General features: G+C 52.8%; 1 protein-coding gene across 1 annotated transcript; it reads left to right on the plus strand.

The window, feature by feature from the left end:
- The first annotated feature begins 14,659 nt into the window (after window positions 1-14,659).
- LOC140402356 (uncharacterized) lies at window positions 14,660-20,887 on the plus strand. The gene is made up of 2 exons (XM_072490079.1): window positions 14,660-14,734; window positions 18,335-20,887. Exon 2 carries the CDS (start codon window positions 18,350-18,352, stop codon window positions 20,468-20,470), a length of 2,121 nt encoding a protein of 706 aa, XP_072346180.1. The 5' UTR covers window positions 14,660-14,734; window positions 18,335-18,349; the 3' UTR covers window positions 20,471-20,887.
- Window positions 20,888-21,500: the final 613 nt, after the last annotated feature.

Consider the following 21,500-nt stretch of genomic DNA (forward strand, 5'->3'; position numbering starts at 1 on the left):
TTTCCCCTCACCCCACACCCCTCAACCCTCACCCCTCACCCCACACCCCTCAACCCTCACCCACACTCCTCACCCCTCACTCCTCATCCACACCCTTCACTCCTCATCCACACCCCTCACCCTCATTCTTCATCCCTCTCCCTCACCCCTCACCCTCATCCTTCACCCTCAGACCTGACCTCTCACCCTCATCCCTCACCCTCACCCCCCACCCCACACCCCTCACCCACACATCACATCCCTCACCCACATCCCTCACCCACACCCCTCACCCCTCACCCCTCACCCACACCCCACACCCCTCACCCCACACCCCTCACCCCTCACCCCACACCTACACCCCACTCCCCTCACCCTCACCCCTCACCCCACACCCATCACCCACACCCCTAACCCCTCACCACTCACCCCACACCCCTCACTCCTCACCCTTCACCCCTCACGCAATACCCCTCACCCACACCCCTCAACCCTCACCCCTCACCCACACCCCTCAACCTTCACCCCACACCCCTCACCCACACCCCTCACCCCAACCCTCATCCCTCAACCACACCTTACCCCCCTCACCCACACACTCACCCCTCACTCACACCCCTCAGCCCTCAGCCCGCACCCCTCACCCCACACCCCTCACCCCTGATCAGCACCCCTCACCCACACCCCTCACCCCAAACCCCTCACCCACACCCCTCACCCCTCAGTCCTCACCCACAGCCCTCACCCCTCAGTCCTCACCCACAGCCCTCACCCCAAACCCCTCACCCCTCACCCCTCATCAGCACCCCTCACCCACACCACTCACCCCTCATCCACACTCCTCACCCCTCACCCACCCCCTCGCCTCTCACCCCTCACTCCTCACCCCACACCCCTCACCCACACTGTGGTAGTCACGACTGTTGTATTATATTGTATATATGGGTAATACGGTAAGGCCCTGTACTGCAGGTACGGGGGTAGATCCCTGCCTGCTGGCTCCGCCCAGGAGGCGGAGTATAAATGTGTGTGCTCTCCGAACAGCAGCCATTTCGTCAGCTGCTGTAGGAGGCCACACATCTCTGCGTAATAAAGCCTCGATTACATTCTACTCTCATCTCATCGTAATTGATAGTGCTTCACCCACCCCTCACCCGTCACCTTTCACCCCTCACCCCACACGGATCAACCCTCACCCCTCACCCCACACCCCTCACCTCTCACCCCTCACCCGTCACCTCTCACCCCTCACCCCACACGGATCAACCCTCACCCCTCACCCCACACCCCTCACCTCTCACCCCTCACCCGTCACCTCTCACCCCTCACCCCACACGGATCAACCTTCACACCTCACCCTCACCCCACACAGATCAACCCTCACCCCTCACCCCACACCCCTCACCTCTCACCCCTCACCCCTCACCTCTCACCCCTTTCCCCTCACCCCACACCCCTCAACCCTCACCCCTCACCCCACACCCCTCAACCCTCACCCACACTCCTCACCCCTCACTCCTCATCCACACCCTTCACTCCTCATCCACACCCCTCACCCTCATTCTTCATCCCTCTCCCTCACCCCTCACCCTCATCCTTCACCCTCAGACCTGACCTCTCACCCTCATCCCTCACCCTCACCCCCCACCCCACACCCCTCAACCCTCACCCACACCCCTCACCCACACCCCTCACCCACACTCCTCACACCTCATTCCTCACCCACACCCCTCATTCCTCATCCCTCTCCCTCACCCCTCACCCTCATCCCACACCCTCAGACGTCCCCCTCACCCCCCTCACCCTCATCCCTCACCCTCAACCCTCACCCCCCTCACCCACACTCCTCACCCCTCACTCCTCATCCACACCCCTCACCCTCATTCATCATTCCTCTCCCTCACCCCTCACCCTCACCCCACACCCTCAGACCTCCCCCTCACCCCCCTCACCCTCATCCCTCACACCCAGACCTCACCACTCACCCTCATCCCACACCCTCAGACCTCCCCCTCACCCCTCCCCACACCCCTCACCCTCATCCCTCACACCCAGACCTCACCACTCACCCTCATCCCACACCCTCAGACCTCCCCCTCACCCCTCCCCACACCCCTCACCCTCATCCCTCATCCATCACCCCTCCCCCTCATCCCTCCCCTCACCCCACTCCCTCAACCCCTCACCTTCACCCTTCACCCCTCCCCCTCATCCCTCACCCCTGTTGCTCTTTTTAACCTTCCTTTATTAGCTCTAATTCTGTCACCTTTGCTCATGAGTCGCCAGGTACCTTTCTGATACCACCACGTGGTTCAACTCAAGTAATGATTAATAATGCAGCACACCGCTTAGTAAATGTTAAAGCAACGATCATTTATTATATACAGCAATAAATACTTATACAATAATCCTACTTCTAGACTACTACCTACCACTAAAGGCCAATACTTAACTTTGGTGATGGCCCACCAGGTCAGGGAAACAAATGGTCTATCGAATTGGGTCTGGCCTGCGGGATTCAAAAAGGCTGGTACGGGTCGATAGTCTGGAACACCTATCTGGTAGCGATCGCTGGAGTAAGACTTACTTGTTCTTTCGTCGAAGGGTCTCGAAGGTTACGAGTAGGAGAACAAGGGTCGATCTGAACTTGGCCCCTATTTTTATAGTCCCTAGGGGCTTCCCGCCTCTCGGGGCGGACCTTGACCCTGGTTCCAAGTGATTGGACTTTGTCCCAATCACTGGGTTCGATATGCTCCAATAATGGCCCGATTCCTTGATCGGGGGGTGGTCGTCCACCTTTCTTTGTCTCAGCCACTGCTGGCACCGAGAGGTCTGGATCGGCATTCAATTGCTAATTTGTAGCAATTGTTCCCGGGGATAGCCGATTAAACTGCAGATGTCTGGGTTGATGTGCTGCTAATGGTCGCAGGTATCGGTCTGGGCCGACTTCCCCAGAGTCGAATACACTGTTCTGCCTGCAGCTGTCCGTTTTGGCATCAGCCTTTTTAGTTCGCCATTTTAGATCGGGGTTTGGCCAAATACACGGGAATCAGCCATTTTAGGTGGCTACAAACCCTCCTTGTGATCCTAACGTGAAGCGTGAAGGATCACATAAATTTTGTTCTTTCCGTTCCCTGACTGGGGGGGGGGGGGGGGGGGGGACACACACCTCCTACTTGGCCACTGCTCTGACCCTAGCTATGCACAAGTTTTTTTTACCTAAACAATTCTAAGGGCGCTATGTCAGGCAGGGGCATGCATTTACAAAATAAAAAAACTTGGAACCTCTAATTTTACCTAAATACACTATACTCACTGAACATTGCATTATTCTATCTTCCTAAAACATACAACAACAATCACAACATTTAATATACTCTTTCCTGGCTTGGCAGTCAAGCTCAGGATCAGACATTTTTTTGTTCATGAAAAGTTTTTATTTACAGTAAAACGCAAGTGCATGTTCTTTATTATTGTGTTATAGGTCGCGGGGGTCGGGGGTCTGGCCATACCCGAATATAGGGGATCGGATCCGATATACCGGGGTTCGAGCGCGGTACGCTCTCCTTCTCCATTTGCGGAGGCGCATAGTCTGCACTGCACAGCAGAGTATCGCCAACGCTAACAGTGCTTCGATCACGTAGGACAGGGAGTACCAGGTTATGAACCTGGCACACCAGGAAGATGCAGTGTCGCTGGTGACTGGGCTCTGGGTACTGCGGGGCAGTGAAACGTTAACGGCGGGGGGGTTTGAAGTAATGGGGTTCGCGTTCACGCGCAACCAAATGTTCATCAAAAGAGTGTTGAGCACGATGAAAGAAGTCCTCATGGCTGTCCTGACTGTCCTCTTTCCTTTTCCTTCTTGTGTTCTTTTGTTTTCTCCAGTCCTGGAGCTTCTGGAGTTCTGTGAAAACAAGCATAGTATCTGTAACTACCTTGGTTTAATATCCGGTGCGTTAGTGTGTCTGTCCTTTTGGGGCCAATTATACTCTTATAATTGGTCACTATGTGTGACTCCCTCATTTTTTTTTCTAAAAACAAATGTTAGGACACGGCACACTTCCCAATGACGGACCATTGCTGATTTACCATCCAAATGTTCCAGGATGTAAATAGCATACGGCCGCAACCTAAAGGTCGCCCAAACAAATAAAAACTTTTTGAAATGAAAAAATGCCAAATGAGGTGCGTATGGGCCGCGACGGGTAAGATTTGGATGGAGTCCCCGGGTAGGACGGCTACCAATGCCGTATCTCCCCTACCCGAGCGTGTTTGACCAACGGGGGGGTCCCCAGGCAGGGCGGGTCCCCCGCCGTTTCTCCACTGCCTGAGCAACCAACAAGAACGGGCAAAATGTAGTCATCGTGGTGGGGCTGCTACAGTGATTCTATCCTTGAATCAGAAGAGCAGTTATGATCGGGCGTCTGGTACCCGAACCGGTATCAGCTGAAGTGTCTGCAGACAAGCTAGTTCCACTGAACAAGTGTCTGGTCTGTTGACCAGGTATCTGCAGATAAGCTGGTACCGCTGAACAAGCGGCTGGCCACAGTGGGTCTCTGAGGGCAAGTGCTCAGAAGTTTCAGGTGAATGGGAGTGTGACAGTGAGAAAAAAATTCTCCTGTCGGACGAACAACACAAAACAAACGTACGAACAACATAAAACACCCTGCAGGTTCCATCAGGAAGGACAACGCTTCTCCCAAGCGTTTCCTTTAACCCTCATGTGGACACCTCAGTTCTCGGTTGCAAACAGGGTCGCAAAGGGGTTCTCGGTTTGGGAGTCAGACTCGAGGTCGTCCCCTTCTCCCGGGTGCCAAACTCTGGAGTGGATTAGGGCTGAAAGGGCTACTTGGTGTGAGTTGGGGTTGCTTTCGTCGTTGCGGACGAGTCTGTAGGAGTTGTCGCGGTGCCAATGAGTTGTGTCGAGTTGTGTTGGGGCAAAGTCAGGGTCGTCCGTGTGGTTCGGTGGTCGGTGGTGTGATTTGTTTAGAAAAGTGATCAGGAAGGGATCACTGGAGTTGAAATCGGAGTCGCTGGGTGTGGGTCCTGGTGCATGGGGATAGTAGGGAGGCGTGCTGTGGCTATCGGCCGAGTCACAGTCGCTGTCTCTGCTGCTGCAGTCTGTGGGCGTTCCGGGGCGGAGTGTAGATTTCGGGGGTGGAGTCGAGGTCGAGTCCGTGGCTGGGCTGGACGTGGTGGGGGTTGGTCTGGTTACGTTGGCTGTGGGCGGGGTGTGGTCTGCTGCGTCAAGCATGACGTGGTGGGCGTGGTTCGACTGTGTTCCATAAACCTTTAACTGGTTGATATGAAACCACGCAGTCTTACCATTTGGGTATTTGATTTTATATACCGATGGGCTTACTTTATCCGCAATGGAGTATGGACCCGAGTATTTTGGAGACAGGAATGTGCTGGGGTTATATACAGACAACATCACTTGTTGTCCTATATCATACTCCGTCGCATGCACTGCCTTATCAAAACAGGCCTTGCTCTGTTTCTTTTTGGTGCCCAACTTAACTGCGGCTGCTAACTGAGCCGTTTTTACATTAGCAACTAATTGCTCCACGGCTTTCTCGTGGGTGAGGGCCGTAACTTCAGGGCTGGTCAGGTCTAAACCTAACAAGTATTCTGTCCCTTTCATGGGGCGTCCGGTCATGAGGGTGTGTGGGGTGTAACCTGTGGAGGTGGAAACAGTGTTACGTAAAAACATCAGCGCAAAGGGGAGGACCGAATCCCAAGTGGTGTTGTTCTGCTGGACCATTTTTTGGAGGGTTGATTTTAGGGTCCGATTCATGCGCTCCACTATACCACTCGACTGTGGGTTGTACGCAACGTGGAATTTTTGGGTGATGCCAAATATCGTGAGGACGTTCTGCATGACCCGTCCCGTAAAGTGAGAACCTTGGTCCGATTCAATGCTGCGGGGGAGTCCCCATCTTGTAAAGATGTGATGGGTTAGGATCTTGGCTGTGGTTTTCGCGGTGTTGGTGCGGGCTGGAAATGCTTCCACCCATTTTGTAAAAGTGTCTATGACCACCAGAACATATTTATAGCCATTCCTGCAAGGGGGCAATGGACCTATAAAATCAATCTGGAGGTTAGTCCAGGGGCCGTTAACGGGTCGGGTGTGGCTGAGTTGGGCCTTTTTGGCATATCTATCTGGGTTGTTCTGTGCGCAGATGAGGCAATTCTCAATGTAATGGCTTCCATCTTCCTTGAGATTAGGCCACCAACAAAGCTGTTTGAGGTGGGCTGTAGTGGGATCAATTCCCTGGTGTCCATGACCATCATGGAATAAACAAATCAATTGGTTCCTATCCTGTTCAGGAACTACATAAAGGGTGTCCTTTAACACCACACCGTCATGTGTGGTCAGTGTATTTCTGAACCTCTCGTAGGAGGCTGGAAAATTCCCTTTCACAATCTGAGTGAGAGCGCTATCCTGCTTCTGGGCCTCTACTAGATCCTCTATTCTAGTCTGCGTGACCTGAACTGCACTCACTGGCGCACTCACTGGCGCGCTTTCGGGGGGTTTCCAAAAGTACCCAATCCTGGATCCTGCCTTAGCCAGTGCGTCGGCTTTTACATTTCCAGGGGGGGAGGAACGATGGTGGCTGCGGACTTTTATAATGCCAAAAGTCCTGTTCTGGGCTTTTTGTAGAATATGGCGGCGTAATGGGGCTGAGGGGAGGGGTTTCCCATCCGCGGAAACAAATCCTCTTGTTTCCCACAGGGGCAGAAATTCTGTGAGGCTGTTGCAGACACATAGGCTGTCTGAGTATATGTCTGCTGGGCTGGGGAAGGAATCTGGGTGCTCTGCAACGTACGCGATGGCCGCAAGCTCTGCTGCCTGCGCACCTAAGTGTCCGGGGAGTTTTAATGCGATTTCCTCGAGGGCGCGTCACTGCGCGTCCTCCACATAAATCCCGCAACCTGTTATGCGCTGCCCATCTAAGACCGTGGAAGATCCATCCACATAAATCTTAATGGGGTCACACGTGTCCGGGTGAGGGGGGCTCTGAGATGGAGTGGCTAGTTTTCTGGGGGGTGTTTTTGCTATAAAGGGGCCTGTGTTGTGGTGTGGAGAGATGATTTCACATTCATGGGGGGTTCCGGGGTACTGTAAATTGTCTGCTAAGTAGGTGTGTGTCTTTGTCCGTTTTACTGTGATGTCCTGTCCCTGCAAGAGAAGGGTCCATCTAGCTGTGCGTATTTGGCTGACGGTACCGTCCTTGAGTCATCCGTCCAGTAAAAGTTGTGTGGGGGTGTGCTCGGTCAAAATGGTGATGGGGTTCAGTCCGGTAATGTATGAGAAGTACTGGACTGCCCAGAAAACTGCGAGCAGGTGCCTCTCACAGGCTGAAAATCCCTGCTCCACAGCATCTAAAATCCGGGAGGCATAAGCCACGGGTCTTAACTGGTCGTGCCGTTCCTGCAGGAGCACGGCTGAAAGGGTGCGGTCGCTACCTCTATGGCGTAAGGGGAAAGCGGGTCTGGAACTTGTAGTGCGGGGGCGGCTATGAGTGCCTGTTTTAACGAGTCCACAGCATCCGTATGCTGCGGAAGCCATTCCCAGGGGGCTCCTTTCTTTAGGAGGTCTGAGAGGGGCGCTGCCTTGCTGGCGAAACCGTCGATGTGGTTTCGGCAGTAGCCAACCAGTCCTAAAAACGACCGGAGGGCTGAAACGTTCTGGGGAAGGGGCAATTTAGCGATCGAGTCAATTCTTTTATGCTCGATCTCGCGTTTGCTGTGTGTGATAATTGTACCCAAATATACCACTTTTTCTTCCAAAATCTGGGCCTTTTTGGGGTTTACTTTACAGCCAATGGAATGTAACAATTCCAGGAGTTCGGACAGAAGCTCAATGTGCTCTTGCTTTGTGTCTGTCTGCAGTAGTAGGTCGTCTACATACTGTACCAGACATTCGGGGCGAGAAAATTTCGCTAGTCCATTTGCCAGCTGTCGGTGGAAAATGGAGGGGGAGTTGTGGAAGCCTTGTGGCAGGCATGTCCACGTGTACTGATGTGCTTTAAAGGTGAAGGCAAATTTGTACAGGCACTCCTTTGCAATGGAATGGACCAGAATCCATTACTGACGTCCAAAACCGTGAAGTAGCGGGAATTGAGTCCCTGCTTGAGCATGGTCTCGGGACTTGTTGCTACGGTGGGGGCTGCTGCGGGGGTGACTTTATTGAGTTCCCGATAATCAATGGTCAAGCGCCATGATCCGTCGGGCTTTCTCACTGGCCAAATCGGGGCATTATTAGTAGAGGCTACTGATCTTAGTACGCCCTGGTCTAATAAGCTCTCTATAACCTTTAGGATTTCTCCCTCTGCTTCTAGGGGGAATCCGTACTGCTTTTGGGGTCTAGGGTCCGGTCCTGTTACTTGTACGGAGCCAGTCATCCGTCCACAGTCGTGCTTGTGGGTCGCGAATGCTGCCCTGTTCTTTTGCAGGACTGCCCTAACCTGTCGGTCCGTGCTGAGTGTGGTGGGGTTGAACCAAAACTTGCCTACTGCGCTAATTTTGTTCATATAGTCCCCTATGTTGAGCGTTGCGGGGGCTCTAGCGGATTTCGCCATATTCCAGACACACTGGTTGACTGGATCGAAGGATAGGTGGTGAGAATTCATAAAGTCAATTCCCAGAATGTGTTCTGCTGTGTGGGGCAGGTCTACTAAAACTACGGGGTGTTTTGTGGTTATGTTTCCTATTTGAATGGGTACAGGGGCTGTGATGTGTCCCTGCTGTGAGTGGCCTGTAAAGCCGCTGAGGGTGATAGTGGCTGTAGTGGGCCACGTGTCCTTTTGAAAAAGGGTGGAGGAATTTATGGTGGTGCAGGACCCTCCTGTGTCCCAAAGAAACTCGATAGGCTGTCCCCGAATTTTCACTGCAACTACGGGTCGTCCTGACCTATCCCAAAGGGTATCGCAGACCCAGCTGGGGGAGCCTGTACACCGTCAGTCCGTTCCAGTCAAGTCCGTCTGATCCAAACGGGCGCTAACGCTATGGATGGGCTCTGCCTTTTTCTCACTCAGAGTGCCTGTCTGGTGGGCTCTCGGTGGCTTTTTAGGGGCATTGCACTCTTTTGCAAAATGTCCCAAATGTCCGCAATTGTAACATTCTTGCGGTTTTGTTGGGGGGCTGTTCTTTCCCTCATTTACCCAGGCGGGGTTGTGAGGTGTGGCTTTTACTGCCTGCATGTCTGCGGCGGCTTGCTTTTCCTCTGTGGTTTTAGCGGCGGGTCGATTGTGAACAGACTGCTCCCAAACGCGGGACAATCTTTTAACCACCCACTTCTCGTTATGAGCCTCCACCGAGGGATCATAATTACTACAGGCATTCTGTCCTGCCTCGGTGGCATGGGAGATAAGGGTGCGGGTCCATTTGGCCATATTGTCTGGGGACAAATGGGCACGGTCTACGTCTCCAAAAACGGCTTCGAAGTGAATCCACAAGCGTCCTGCAAACGCTGTGGGTGCTCAGACATCTTCTGCCTACACTTATTTAAGCCATCTACGGGGTCACCCCGTTTATACCCGATCTCATCCAGGATCACGGTATGCATTTCTGCAAGGGTGCCTCCTCCTACGTTCTGTGGGTCGGGAAGGGCTGCTGCTACCGATGGATCTAGACTTAGAACCATGAGCTTTACATGCTCGCTCTCATCCAGGCCGTACATGGTCGCCTGATGTTTGACGGTGGCAAAGAAATGGTGTGGGTCTGAAGCGGGGAGGAACGGTGTGATTTTTGCACACGTGTCCCGTAATTGGATCACTGTGAGGGGGGTGGAATATAGGAATTCCGCCTCGTCTGATGTGGCTGTGCGGTGGGTTGTTACAGGGTTCATCGGAGCCTGAACTACCTGCTGTGTGGGGGGTTGGGGTGCTTTTCTCCTTTGGGGCTTTCCCTGCGCACATGTTCCCTGAACATATCTCTGCGCTGTTTCCTGTAATTCTTCCCAATCAGGGCCGTCTTCCTGTTCTAAACTTTCCCCAAAGGTGTCTTGGAATCCCTTTTGGACAGAAAGCAGTGATTGCAGGTCTGCAATTTGCTTCCGGCACTTCGCATGGTCTATGGTGCTCTGTCTTTGTTCTGTGGTTGCAGCGTGGAGCGCTCTCAAGGCTGCCTTGAGATCACTACATTGATTCTGTAGCGTCTCCACCTGCTTCTCTGTTTCTTTCTTTACCAGGACTGCACGCTGCGTGTCCTGATAAGCCTTTTCGTACTGGGACTGGAAACTACTCAAATGCGCCAGACAAGACTGGTGACCCCGTTTGGCATCAGCCACCTCTTCGTCCTTTGCTGCTAATTTCCACCTTAATTCCAGATTCTCTTTCTCCACCTCGCATACATCGACTTTACTCATATGATGTATGCCCGCTACCTCTTTGCGGAGCATCCTGACGACCTCCTCTGTGCCTCGCAATTATGCCAGACAGGACACAATTGCCATCGGCTTGCGAGCTTTTGCTAAGTTCTTTTTGTGGATTTCACTCATGTTCTCCTACCAAGTATGCCCTATACTTCCAGGACCTGAGTCGTCATTATTACAGAAATCATTCCACATGGGCCATCCTTTGCCCTTGAGGTATTTCCGAATTTCCTCTTCCCAAGTGGGGCACTGTCCCACTCTACTGCTGCTGGTCGCTGCGACTGCAAATTCCTCGGGGTTCATGAGGCGTTGCATTGCCTGCATGGCCATCTCTCCTATCTGCTTGCTTCGGTTAAATTTGGAACAGGGGGCTAAGGTGGTGTCGTAGATGCGGGTACGGCTTGCGCTAATTTCCGAAAATACCGACTTCCGACAGTTTTGACGCAACAAAAATCTATCAGTTTTACCTTATAGTCCTGTTAGTTTCGCATGCATACACACACTTCCGAATTCTGAATTATTAATCAGAACTGCTTGAACACTTGTCGTTTTTTTTTTGTTTCCAATTGGATTCTATTCAAATTTCTTGGGTTCTCCCGGAGTGGTTTTCCACTTCTAGATCGGGTCCCGGCGGAGTCGCCAAAATGTTGCTCTTATTAGCCTTAGTTTTATTAGCTCTAATTCTGTCACCTTTGCTCACGAGTCACCAGGTATCTTTTTGATACCGCCACGTGGTTCAAGCTCAAGTAATGATTAATAATGCAGCGCACTGCTTAGTAAATGTTAAATCAACGATCATTTATTGTATACAGCAATAAATACTTAGACAATAATCCTACTTCTAGAGTATTACCTACCACTAAAGGCCAATACTTAACTTTGGTGATGGCCCACCAGGTCAGGGAAACAAATGGTCTATCGAATTGGGTCTGGCCTGCGGGATTCAAAAAGGCTGGTACGGGTCGATAGTCTGGAACACCTATCTGGTAGCGATCGCTGGAGTGAGACTTACTTGTTCTTTCGTCGCAGGGTCTCGAAGGTTGCGAGCAGGAGAAGAAGGGTCGATCTGAATTTGGCCCCTATTTTTATAGTTCCCAGTGGCTTCCGGCCTCTCGGGGCGGACCTTGACCCTGGTCCCAAGTGATTGGACTTGTTCCCAATCACTGGATTCAATATGCTCCAATAATGGGGCGAGTCCTTGATCGGGGGGTGGTCGTTCACCTTTCTTTGTCTCAGCCCCTGCTGGCACCGAGAGGTCTGGATCGGCTTTCAATTGCTAATTTGTAGCAATTGTTCCCGGGGATGGCTGATTAAAATGCAGATGGCTGGGTTGATGTGCTGTTAATGGTCGCAGGTATCGGTCTGGGCCGACTTCCCCAGAGCCGAATACATTGTTCTGCCTGCAGCTGTCCGTTTGTGCCCTGTTGGCTGATTTTCCCATCAGCCTTTTTAGTTCGCCATTTTAGACCGGGGTTTGGCCAAATACTCGGGAATCAGCCATTTTAGGTGGCTACACCCCTCCCCCTCATCCCTCACCCTCATCCCTCACCCTCATCCCTCATCCTCACCCTCACCCCTCACCCTCATCACTCACCCTCACCCCTCACCCACTCACCTGACGCCTCATCCATCACCCCTGTATTCTACACTGGCTCCCAACACAGTGTTGCCCGATTTTAAAATTCCCGGCCTTATTTTCAAATCTCTCCCAAGAGACTGTGACCCTCCCTGTCTCTGTGACCCTCCCCGGCCTCCGTGACCCTCCCTGGCCTCTGTGACCATCCCCGGCCTCTGTCACCCTCCCCTGTCTCTCTCACCCTCCCTGTTCTCTGTCACCCTGCCGGTCTCTGTGACCACATCTCTGTGACCCTCCCCTGTCTCTGCCACCCTCCCTGGTCTCTGTCACCCTCCCATGTCTCTGTCGCCCTCCCCTATCTCTCTCACCCTCCCCGGTCTTTGTGGTCCTCCCCTGACTCTGTGACCTCTCCGCCCTCTGTCCCCCCCCCCCACCTGTCTCTGTGACCCTCCCAGGTCTCTGTTACCTACCCTGGCTCTGGTACCCTCCCTGGCTCTGTTACCCCCCCCCCCCCCGCACCCCAATAATAGGCTACAATTAGCCCACCAGCAGGTAGAAATCTGCCTAGAGACAGCAGTAGCATGTATTCAAAAGGCCAGATGAGATGCTTTCTTTCCCAGTGATGAGATTAGCAGGCTTCATAGATCGAATCATGTGTGAATCGGCTCTTTGTAGAAACAGCTTACCTAGGCAGTTGGGAGATCAGTGGAGGTGTACACGTGTTAATTTCTAGGGACAAGGAATTTGAGAGAGGCAGATAGCCAAATACACAGAATGCAGAATCAATGGGGAACAATGGTATAATTGCCAGCACCCTCAGAAGCAGGCAGGCTAGTTTACATTTAGCAGCCTGGAGGTTAGTTTTACATCTAAAAGTCTAGAGCCAAGGCAGTGCAGAAAACCTTCAAAAAGGCAGTGCAGAAAACCTTCGTAAAGGCAGCTTAAACGTCTTCGCTGCACCAGGACAAAACACCTCCCAGCCTGGATCATCCTCTTTGCATTGTGTGGTAACCTTAAGCTGGTTTTGACTTAAAGATCTATTAAATTTAGATGTTATTTGGGGGGGGGGAAAGGGGAGTCTTAAGAAGTTCAGGGATTGTGGATAGACTTTTTGAACACGGGGAAAGTTCTATATGAACTGTGCGCGTGTTTAGTAATTCACACAGTTAATTGTCTTAGCATGTTTGTGTGTATTTGTCTTTTCTTTAATTTAATAAATAGTGCCTAATAATTATTACATGACAACCAGGCTACCTATTCTCACAGGGGTTTCACTTGATCTCTCATCCCTTTCCAAAAAAATAACTGTACACCCCCATGAACTGGTGATCCAAGTTGGAATACATGATAAGCGTCAGGACCCTGGGAAACACCGAGGATCAGAGGGACTTTGGTCTGCATGTACACAGGTCCCAGAAGGTAGCAGGGCAGGTGGTTATGAAGGCTTATGGTATTTCATAGAACATACAGTGGAGAAGGAGGCATTTCGGCCCATCGAGTCTGCACCGACCCATTTAATCCCTCACTTCCACCCTATCCCCAATAATCCCTCCTAACCTTTTTGGACACAAAGGGGCAATTTATCATGGCCAATCCACCTAACCTGCACGTCTTTGGACCGTGGGAGGAAACCGGAGCACCCGGAAGACACCCACGCACACACGGGGAGAACGTGCAGACTCCACACAGACAGTGACCCAGCGGGGAATCGATCCTGGAGCCCTGGCGCTGTGAAGCCGCAGTGCTAACCACTTGTGCTACCGTGCTGCCCTTATACTTGCCTTTATTAGCCGAGGCAGTGCGTTTAAGAGCGGGGAGGTTATGCTGGAACTGTATAAAACGTTGGTTAGGTCACAGCTGGAGTATTGTGTTCAGTTCTGGACTCCACATTGTAGGAGGGATGTGACAGCACTGGGAAGGGTGCAGAGGAGTTTTGCCTGGGCTGGAGAGTTTTAGCTATGAAGTGAGATTGGATAGACTGGGGTTTTCCTTGGAGCAGAGGAGACTGAGGGGACACACGATTGAGATGTATAAAATGATGAGGGGCGTGGATAGAGTGATCAGGAAGAATCGTTTCCCCTTGGCGGAGGGATCAGTGACCAGGGGGGCAGAGATTTAAGGTGGGGTCAGGTTTAGAGGGGCTGTGAGGAAAACCCTTTCCCCCAGAGGGTGGTGGGAGTTTGGAACTCGCTGCCTGAAAGGGGGGGTGGAGGCGGGAACCCTCAGAACATTTCAGAAGTATTTAGATGTGCCCCTGCGATCCCAGGGCAGACACGGCTCCGGGCCGGGTGCTGGGAAGCGGGATTGGAATAGCTAGGTGGTTGTTACTGACCGGAGCAGATGCGATGGGCCGATTGTTTGACTGCGCTGTTTGATTCTCTGATCTTCGCAGATAACATCTGCGTGGCTTCATGACAGAAACAGATCGGGAGGTTTTTGTGGCGTGAGAGGTGCTCTCCAGATACAGTTGCTGCCTCTGAAGCAGGCGTTCTTTTGACACGCACCTTGATTTCTCTTTCGAAGGTGCCAAATTGCACATGAGCGCAAGTGGCGGTTTGGGGCCACTTCCTGACATCTTCCAAGTAACAAAAGAAACTACAAGACCAAATCGCTGATTCTCATGTCATCGCACCTCCTTCAGCGAAGCAGCAACTATCTCCTGTCAGAATTTAGAGGGGGAGCAAATCGCCCGGGGCGGTAGGGGAGCAGGATCCCCAGTGTCCGTCATTAAACGTCACCGGAGGCTCGTAGCTTGTTGGACAGCGATCAACCACCTTCGGACAAAACCCATCGCAGGAAGGGTGAGTAAACCGTCCCAACGCTGACTTTCAATGCTATATTTCCGTGGAGCCTTGGGGGGGGGGGGGGGTGCGGGGGCGAGGTAGTTTTACTGTGAGCAAGCCTTTCCGGGAAGGTCCACCAGAGTCACTGCCGTTAGCGGACTTCGCAATGAACGTGAATCGAAATATGTGCCCAGGTGACACATTTTGATGGGAAGAAGAGTCCTTGGGAGAAATAGTGTACCTCCGGGATTTGCGGAGCAGAGGGATCTGGGGGCTACAGCCCCGCAGGTTCCGAAAGCTGAAGCGAATGAACCACTGGGGTCTTAATTCGAGAGGGACGGAACTAGGGGAGCGATAAAGTGAGGTTAGTTAGACCACACTTCAAGTATCGTGAGCCGTGGCAACAACGTCTTGCTGGTTTTGTGTGCAAGTTGAAACCTTCAGAGGTCTTGATGACATTAGAAGGGTTGAAAGAGGCATTGAAGAAGGTGCATAAAAAGTTTATTCGAACGATATCGGAGCTTCTACCGATTAGAGAAATCTAAGCTGGTTGGGATCCACCCTGGGCTGGATTCTCCGTGGGAGGGATCCTCGGGCTAGTAACCCAGAGGCCCCCAGGCTAATTCTCTGGGGGTGGGGCCTGCTGTTGTGAGTCTGTAGAAATCTATCTATTTGGGCAGCACGGTAGCAGAGTGGTTAGCACTGTGGCTTCACAGCTCCAGGGTCCCAGGTTCGATTCCCGGCTGGGTCACTGTCTGTGCGGAGTCTGCACGTTCTCCCCGTGCCTGCGTGGGTTTCCTCCGGGTGCTCCGGTTTCCTCCCACAGTCCAAAGACATGCAGGTGAGGTGGATTGGCCGGGCTAAATTGCCCTTAGTGTCCAAAAAGGTTAGGAGGGGTTATTGGGTTAGGGGGATAGGGTGGAAGTGAGGGCTCAAGTGGGTCGGTGCAGACTCGATGGGCCGAATGGCCTCCTTCTGCACTCCATGTTCTATGTTCTATCGCAGTCAGTTCTGAACGTACTCCATCGCTGAGCTTCCGCAGTCCTCTGGGGTAGAGAATTCCAAAAATTCACCACCCTCTCGCTGACGGAATATCTCCGGTTTCCTCCCACAAGTCCCGAAAGACGTGCTTGTTGGGTGAATTGGACATTCTGAATTCTCCCTCTGTGTACCCGAACAGGCGCCGGAGTGTGGCGACGAGGGGATTTTCACAGTAACTTCATTGCGGTGTTAATGTAAGGCTACCTGTGACACTAATAAAGATTACTATCAATATTATCATTATTATCAATATTATTAATGCCCGCACATGAAGGAATAAAGAAACTAAAACTTAGGGGCCCGAAATATAAAATAATCACTGATCATTCCAAAACAGAATTCAAGGGAAACTTCTTTAACCCACTGCACAATGTCGGGTTGAGGTGGAAAAGAAAATTAAGGGAACTAAATGCATTGTCTCCAAATTTGTGGAGGGCACAAAGCTGGGAGGGTGAGCTGTGAGGAGGATACAGAGGTGCTTCAGTGTGATTTGGACAAGTTGAATGAGTGGGCAAATGCAGCACAATTTGGATAGATGCGAGGTTATCCAATTTGGTCACTAAAAGGGGAAGGCAGACTATTATCTGAATGACCATAAATTAGGAGAGGGGAGTGTGCAGCGAGACCTGGGTGTCCCCGTACACCAGTCGCTGAAGGTAAGCGCACAGGTGCAGCAGGCGGTAAAGGAGGCAAATGATATGTTGGCCTTCATAGCGAGATCATCCAATCATAAAATTTACAATGCAAAAGGAGGCCATTCGGTCCATCGAGTCTGCACCAGCCCTTGGAAAGAGCACCCTACCCAAGCCCACCCCTCCACCCAATCCCCATAACCACTCCTAACGTTTTGGTCACTAAGGACAATTTATGAAATGAAAATCTCTTATTGTCACAAGTCGGCTTCAAATGAAGTTACTGTGAAAAGCCCCTAGTCGCCACATTCCGGCGCCTGTTCGGGGAGGCTGTTACGGGAATTGAACCGTGCTGCTGGCCTGCCTTGGTCTGCTTTCAAAGCCAGCGATTTAGCCCTGTGCTAAACAGCCCCTAATCATGGCCAATCTACCTAACTTGCACTTCTTTGGACTGTGGGAGGAAACCGGAGCACCCGGAGGAAACCCACGCAGACACGGGGAGAACGTGCAAATTTCACACAGTCACCCGAGGCCGGAATTGAACCCTGGTCCCTGGAGCTGTGAGGCAACAGTGCTAACCACTGTGCCACCGTGCCGGCCAATGTCTTGCTGCAATTATTTTTTTTTCTTTAAAAAAAATTTAGAGTACCCAATTCATTTTTTCCAATTAAGGGGCAATTTAGCGCGGCCAATCCACCTACCCTGCACATCTTTGGGTTGTGGGGGCGAAACCCACGTAAACACGGGGAGAATGTGCAAACTCCACACGGACAGTGACCCAGAGCCGGGATCGAACCTGGGACCTCGGCGGCGTGAGGCAGCAGTGCTAACCACTGCGCCATCGTGCTGCCGCCTTGCTGCAATTATGCAGGGCCTTGGTGAGGCCACACCTGGGATAGTGTGTGCAATTTGGGTCTCCTTCTCTGAGGAAGGATGTTCTTGCTCTCGAGGGAGTGCAGCGAAGGTTTACCTGTCTGATTCCAGGGATGGCGGGACTGTATATGGGGAGAGATTGACTAGGTTGGGATTGTTCTCGCTGGAGTTCAGAAGAATGAGGGGGGATCTCATAGAGACTTATAAAATTCTAACAGGACTAGACAGGGTAGATGCAGGGAAGATGTTACCAATGATGGGTATGTCCAGAACCAGGGGTCACAGTCTGAGGATTCAGGGTAAACCATTTCGGACAGAAATGAGGAGACATTTCTTCACCCAAAGAGTGGTGAGCCTGTGGAATTCATTACCACAGGAAGCAGTTGATGCTAAAACTTTGAATATATTCAAGAGGCGGCTGGATATAGCACTTGGGGAGAATGGGATCAAAGGGTATGGGGAGAAAGCAGGATTAGGCTATTGAGTTGGATGATCAGCCATGATGGTGATGAATGGCAGAGCGGGCTCGAAGGGCCAAAAGGCCTCCTCCTGCTCCTATCTTAGAATCATAGAATTTACAGTGCAGAAGGAGGCCATTCGGCCCATCGAGCCTGCAGCGGCTCTTTGAAAGAGCACCCCACCCAAGCCCACACCTCCACCCCATCCCCATAACCCAGTAACCCCACCCAATACTAAGGGCAATTTTGGACACTAAGGGCAATTTAGCGCGGCCAACCCACCCAACCCGCACATCTTTGGACTTGTGGGAGGAAACCGGAGCACCCGGAGGAAACCCACGCAGACACGGGGAGAACGTGCAGACTCCGTACAGTCACCCAGGGTCGGAATTGAACCTGGGACCCTGGAGCTGTGAAGCAATTGTGCTAACCACTGTGCTACTGTGCTGCCCTATGTATCTTCTATGTAACGATGTATGTATCTGGCTGTGCCTCAAACTAGTGAACTGGGGATCGGGGTAATTGATGTGCAGACACAAAAAGGGGGGAATTGTGCTTGCTCGCAGTTAGAATTTTGATGCGGTAACACTGCCCACAATGTATCTATTTTACAGAGGTTCCATTGAATCATGAAGACACTGCTCTTGGTTCTCGGAGTGCTGGGGCTGATGCTGTGCACGGTGAGAATCTGCTCGCCTGCTGAAGATCTCTGCCTGCCCTGTGAGTGCACTAATTCCACCCCTCGGATAATGTGGTGCATCGATAAGGAGCTGAACGCGGTTCCCGTAGACATCCCGTTTGGTATTCAGGAGATCTTCCTGCAGCACAATAGGATTTCCGCCCTCCTGCCGACAGATTTCTTCAGTTACGCCTTGGCGCCATCCGGAAGGAGGCCCAGGAATCATCTCCTCTCCCTGGACGTCAGCCACAATTCTCTCGGCTCCATACCAACGGAGGCGCTAGCCGCCCTGCAGCAACTGAATAGGCTTTACCTGAATGGAAATCAGATCACCACCTTGCAGCCAGGCTGCCTAGGGAACCTCACGCACCTCAAGGAGTTGCACCTGAGTGAGAATCGCCTTCAGGCTTTGGATCCCGGTGCCTTTTCAGGACTCCCCAATCTTCAGAGACTCATGTTGAGCTTGAACAACATCACGAGCATTGCCCCGGGAGTCTTCAGTGAGCTGGGCATGTTGGAGTTCCTGCAGCTTAACGGCAATCAGATCTCGGTGCTCCAACCCGGAGCCTTCAAGGGGCTGAAGAACCTTAAGCAGCTCTACCTCCGAAGTAACGTTCTTCATTCCTTAACCAAAGGGTCAATGGATGACCTCGATCAACTCCACATCTTGAGTCTTAGCCACAACCGTCTACGCTTGGTGCCCGAGGAAGCTGTGGTGAACCTTCAAGCGTTGAAGGATCTTTACTTGAATAATAATCACATTGCGTTCCTTCCTGAAGGATTTCTATCCCAATTCAGGAAGCTTGTTATATTGGACATCAGCAACAATGAACTGAGGCAGATGCCAGAAGATGCCTTGCTTGGTCTGACCAGGTTAAAACAGCTGGACTTGAGCTTTAACAACTTCACTAACCTTCCTCCCGGGACGTTCCGTCAGCTTCAGAATTTGACTGTACTAAATCTTTTCCACAACCGCATGGTCACGTTGCCTGGACAAGTCTTCGACGGCCTCCTGAGCCTGAAAGAGCTTCACTTAGACAACAACCGCCTCGCGTCTCTGCCTCAAGAGATATTTCAGAAACAGTGTGAGCTGAAGGAGCTTCAACTGGACAACAACTTGCTCTCGAGCCTGCCAGAGGCCATCTTCCGCAACCTGACCAATTTGAAGACCTTATACCTTGACAATAATAAGTTGAGCTTCATCCATGTGGCAACCTTCCAGGACCTGGGTCACCTGAGGGAGCTCCAGGTGGACCAGAACAACATCACCTTCCTCCCCGAGAAGATCTTTCACGGCCTAACGGAGCTGCGGATCCTGCAACTCAATCAGAACCGCCTGTCGGCCCTCCCTCCCGATGTCTTTGAGCGTCTGGCCAACCTGAGGGAGCTGCAGCTGAGCGACAATTTATTCACCACCCTCTCGTCGGGACTCTTCAAGAACCTGAAGAAGCTGAAGGACTTGCACCTTGACAGCAATTGGCTGTACACCGTCGAGCCAGACCTGTTTCGGGACTTGCAAGCCTTGGAGGAGCTTCAGCTCCAGTTCAATCACCTCCTCCACCTGCCTCCTGGCGTCTTCACCCACCTCCCCAGATTGAAGAAGCTGCATGTTCACAACAACCGCCTGGCCACCTTGGCCCCCGGGACCTTCGAGAAGCAGAAGAACTTGCAAGAGTTGCACTTGGACAGGAACGCCATCTCCTCGCTCCCCGCGGCCGTTTTCCAAAACCTCGCTCACCTTGCCGTCCTGCATCTCAACTTCAACCGGCTGACCAACATCAGCGATGGGTTGCTGGAACCCCTGGCGAAGCTCAGACAAGCCCTCTTGCACGACAATCCCTGGGACTGCCGGTGTCCGTCCATTCTCTACCTCAGTGGCTGGCTTCGGAGGAATCCGAATGTCGTCCAAGGGGCGGTGGAGTGTTTTTCGGACAAATCGCCGGTGGCGGCTGTGAAGACGTTCTCTTCGGTCCCCTTGCGCTGTTCATCCACTCCAAATCAGTCAGTGCCCCGCCTGCAAATCCTCTTCTACATCTGCCTCGCCCTTTTCCTCAACCTGACCTTGCACTGAACGTCCTCGACAACCCTCTGTGCTCCTCTAATCCTGACCCCCTTGCTCGTCCCTGATTCCCGCTGCTCCACCATTTGCGGCCATGTCGTCAGCTACCTGGGGCTCCGAGCTCCGGGATTCCCTCCCTAAACCTTCCGCCTCTCTCTCCTGCCTCCTCCTTTAGAAGGCTCCCCGCTTCCTTGACGGAGATTTTGCTCACGTGTCCCCACGTCTCCTTCTGCAGCTCACTGTCCGATTTTCCCTCGGGGCCGCGATTCTCCATCCGGGCCGGAGAATCGGCGCCATTTGGCGCGCCGCCAGTCGCGGGCCGCTGTCCACGGCGGGGCCGCCGATTCTCCGGCCCGGATGGGCCGAGCGGAAAAAGCAGAGTCCCGCTGGCGCCGTTCACCCTAGGTCGCTGCCGGCGGGAACCCTGCGCGAAGGGTCGGGGGCGGCCTGTGGGGAGGGGTAGGGGGGGCTCCGTCCCCGGAGGAGGCCACCGATGGGGTCTGGCCTGCGATCGGGGCCTACCAATCGGCAGGCCGGCCTCTCCCCCCCCCCCCGCCCCCCCGCCCCCCCCCCCCCCCCCCGGGCCTACATAGTTGCGCGGCCGGCTCGTGAACACGCCATGTTGAGTCGGGGCTGGCGCGCTGATGACGTCCCCCACGCATGCGCGTGTTGGCCTGGCGCCCATTTGGCGCCGGGAACGGAGGCTGGAGCGGCGTGAACCGCTCCAGCGCCGTGCTGGCCCCCTGTGGGGCCCAGAATCGGTTGTCCCTGCGCCCGTTTCGCGCCGTCGTGCAATGCGACGGCGCTCACGACGGCGCGAACACTTAGTCTCCGTTTCGGAGAATCGCGCCCGAGGGGCTTTTCACAGTAACTTCATTGAAGCCTACTTGTGACAATAAGCGATTATTATTATTATTACTGTTCCCGTGAGGCAGCTGGGCCGCCTTTTGTTTAAATACTGATAGATTGGGAAATGTTGAGGTACAGAAGGGGCATGGGTGTCATAGTGCGCCTGTTACTGAGGGCAAGCGCGCAGGCACGG

This window comes from Scyliorhinus torazame, chromosome 25 (assembly GCF_047496885.1).
Source record: "Scyliorhinus torazame isolate Kashiwa2021f chromosome 25, sScyTor2.1, whole genome shotgun sequence".
Classification (NCBI taxonomy): domain Eukaryota; kingdom Metazoa; phylum Chordata; class Chondrichthyes; order Carcharhiniformes; family Scyliorhinidae; genus Scyliorhinus; species Scyliorhinus torazame.